This window comes from Hibiscus syriacus, unplaced genomic scaffold (assembly GCF_006381635.1).
Source record: "Hibiscus syriacus cultivar Baekdansim isolate YM2019G1 unplaced genomic scaffold, ASM638163v2 tig00111582_pilon, whole genome shotgun sequence".
In the NCBI taxonomy this organism is placed as follows: Eukaryota; Viridiplantae; Streptophyta; class Magnoliopsida; order Malvales; family Malvaceae; genus Hibiscus; species Hibiscus syriacus.
Window position 1 is genome coordinate 1,260,366 of NW_024063126.1, and position 3,534 is coordinate 1,263,899.

A 3,534-nucleotide genomic window follows, 5' to 3' on the forward strand; every position below is an offset into this window, starting at 1 on the left:
TATCCATATAATTAGATTTATTCGTATCTATTTTTCGTTTAAGTTTTTTTGTTGAGTTTTTAACATTTTTCATATATGGTCTTTATATAATCTAAAGTGACTAGTTTTAATGTTATAGGAAAATATATAAATTATGTATTAATAAAATTAACGACTTCTATTTAAAAGTTATCTTCCAATTCATTAGTTAAAAAATAATATATATATATATATATATATATATATATATATATATTAATCTGGAGTAAGTATATTATTATATTTTTCAAAAATAACTTTTAACTATTTGATATTGAACGCTCATGCCCTTAGCATTCTTGGTGCTCGAACAAATGATCTAATTAATAACAATAATTTATTTACTATCTAGATCGTTTTATTTCCTGAAATAAATTTGGTAAAAGACCTCTTAGGTACATCTCAATTTCATAATTGAACAAATTGGTACTTCCAAAAGAATATGAATAATTTCGTTTCTGATCATTTTCCTTGGCATGATGCATATTGGACTCTGTAATCATGAAAACCAAGCCACGTATGCCTCGTTTACTCAGCAATGGGCCCCACACTCGGTGGATGCTTCATTCGTCAGCGGTCAACCATGTTTAGCAAGTTGCAACCATTATGTGTTTCATCAAATGCACTAGTATGTTTAGAATTATAAGATAAAATTTTATTTTAAGACATTAAATTAAAATTTATTTTTAATAGTCTATAGTGATTACACAGTAGTATATGTTTAGAATTTTCTTAATTAACTAACAATGTATACACCCTACACACGTAATTGCTGAAACTCAAAATCTCTAAGAAGAATAACATTTATTTTACAACTAAGTCACTTAATGAGTTCAATTTCATTATTTTTATAATAGTATGGAGTGATTACAAGATAAAATATGTTTAAAATATTTCTTAACAATTGACAATATATATGTCACACTCTAATATGGAGTTAGATTTTTATGAAGTTTAAAATAACAGTTTTAAAAAAAATTATTAGGTTCACTGGAAATATTATGAAGATTTGGGGACCTTGAGTATAATTTGTCCTTACTTGATTGTTATTAATTTAAGAGGGTTCTAGAGAATGAGAAATTGATTTTTAGTTGATTTAGATCTTACTGATAAATATTATTTTAGTTAAAATAAAGGAGGGCCGCAAATTATGAGATATTTTAAAGAAAAGTTAGGTTTTAAAATGGATAATGAGGATAATGGGAAACCAAGCTCAACCGACACTTTCTATGGTTGAAGGCAAGTTGCCATTTCTTAAAAAAAATCTAATATGTTTCTAAGCCGATAGTAGACATGCGAGTCCATGGGATCCACACAATAATTTTGCTTGTCAGATACAAAAAGAAAGGGTTTCGTTCCAGCATTCTATAAATAACTTAGTTTCATCCGTTTAACTCTATATCCACCACCATTTGGGTTTGACAAAACATCTTATCTAAGGTTCTCCACTTCCATTAAAGCTTCAATCCTTGGTTCTTTATCGTAATCACTTGGTAGTTTCATACCAAGTTTCCATTAAAATTTCATCGTGGGGTTTGGATTACGCGGTGATTACAAGCGTGGACCGGGATGATTTGGCTGATCAAGGAAGTGGGCATTTTGCGGAAACGGTTGAGAAGTTGAAAACTTTGAAGCCTAAAATGCTTATAGAAGCCTTGGTTCCTGATTTCCGGGGAGATGCCGACTGTGTAGAGAAAGTTACAAAATCTGGGTTGGATGTCTTTGCTCACAATATTGAGACTGTTGAAGAACTTCAAAGGGATGTACGTGATCACCGAGCTACTTTTAAGCAATCATTGGATGTTCTAATTTACCAAGACTTCAATAATGTTAGGATTCAATAATGTTAGGATGTGGAGAGACGCCTAATCAAGTTGTGAAAACAATGGAGAAGGTTCGAGCAGCAGGTGTTGATGTGATGACATTCGGTCAGTATATGAGACCATCAAAGCGCCACATGCCCGTATTAGAATACATTACACCTGAAGCCTTTGAGAAATATAGAGCCTTGGCATGGAAATGGGTTTTGACAAACAAACGTGGTCGAACTCAACCAGCTTATCATTCTCATGGTTCATGAATTACGGGTTTAACAAAAACGGCGGTTGCATGGGATCGTGGAGAGCGTAAGGGAAGGTGTTAAGAAATAACAAAAGGTGACCCATGTGATTTCGATTTTTCAATGTGAGTTTGGGCATCTTCAATTTGCTTTCTTTAGTTTAATAGGACATGAACATGATCACGTGGGTTGTTGGGGAATTGTAGATAACATGCAAAAAGGGATAAACCACAAGGTATGTCATCCAAGTTTGGTGAGATCTTTACCTTGTCTCTTAGTTTCCAAGTGGTTAAAATTATGACATAATAGTTTTTGCAAGATCAATTTAGTCCATGATGTTAGTAATTAAATATTACTAGCTCTTCAAGTTTTTAGTTATGCAAATTGGGTTTCCAAATTATTATTTAGATTCTAATAAATTATTTTTATGGTGAGGAAATTATCTGGAATCGAGTTCATATATTTGATGGTCCGGGTACGTGAGAGAAAAATTAAAAGCTCGAAATCAAATATAATGAATTCAAATTCGAGACAAATGAGGTTCTGGCAGCGTATTTGATTATACCTGAAAAAGGCATATTTTGGATTCTCTTCGACGTCCTGGGTCCGAATCCGAAGTTCGTTTTGCCAAATTCGCACCCGGTAAGTCATTTTCCATATTTTACCTTTGGATTCAAGTTAGCTTCTCAATTAAGTTCAGTCTTTGATGTAAATTTGGTTGCTTTGTATTCGAGGAATTATTGGAAGTTGACTTAAAGATCGAGGGTGTTCGAATTGAATGTAAATGATCGATCAATATGGCACAGAAATTGAGGTAATACTTTACTACCTCTTTATGCTTTATGAACATGTTGATATTGGTGAATGCATGAATAAGATAATGTTGGTCACTTTTGTGGAGTTGATTAATTTATACACTCGATATGAATGTGGTAGAAATTCGATAACTGGATACTGATCGAATGACTAATATAAGAGATTGAGGGATTGTTAGAATTAAATATAGTCTGAGTTGACCTTGAATGAGAAAGTACTTTGAGGATTGTTCTTAAAACAATAAATTACTGATTTAATTGTTAAGATCTTATCTTTGTACATAAGGTTCCTGATAACCTGTTGGTAACTTCTGAGAAGACACTTGACCTGAAAATCTCTGAGCTAAGAATAAATTATCGAGGGTGTTCTCTTGTCAGAACCATTCAGAAGGACTGGCAAAGATAATACGTTTGAATTAAATAATAAGATCAGATGGATGAAAAGAATTGAAATACATCGGATCTGTTAAAATAGTTCGATAGGACTGACATAAATGATAAGTTTAAATTCGATAATAAGATCAGACAAAAGGAAATGATTGAAATACATTGGATCTGTAAAATGACCAGAATATCCCTGAAATAGAAATGACTCATGAACATCACCAAGCTTAGGAATGATTGGATATTCTCGAGCTTTGA

General features: G+C 32.2%; 1 protein-coding gene across 1 annotated transcript; it reads left to right on the forward strand.

The window, feature by feature from the left end:
* The first annotated feature begins 1,217 nt into the window (after window positions 1-1,217).
* Window positions 1,218-2,312, forward strand: LOC120165215 (lipoyl synthase, mitochondrial-like). The gene is given in 3 exon segments (XM_039174780.1): window positions 1,218-1,257; window positions 1,516-1,824; window positions 1,827-2,312. Coding segments are annotated over 3 exon segments (621 nt in total). The 3' UTR covers window positions 2,099-2,312.
* Window positions 2,313-3,534: the final 1,222 nt, after the last annotated feature.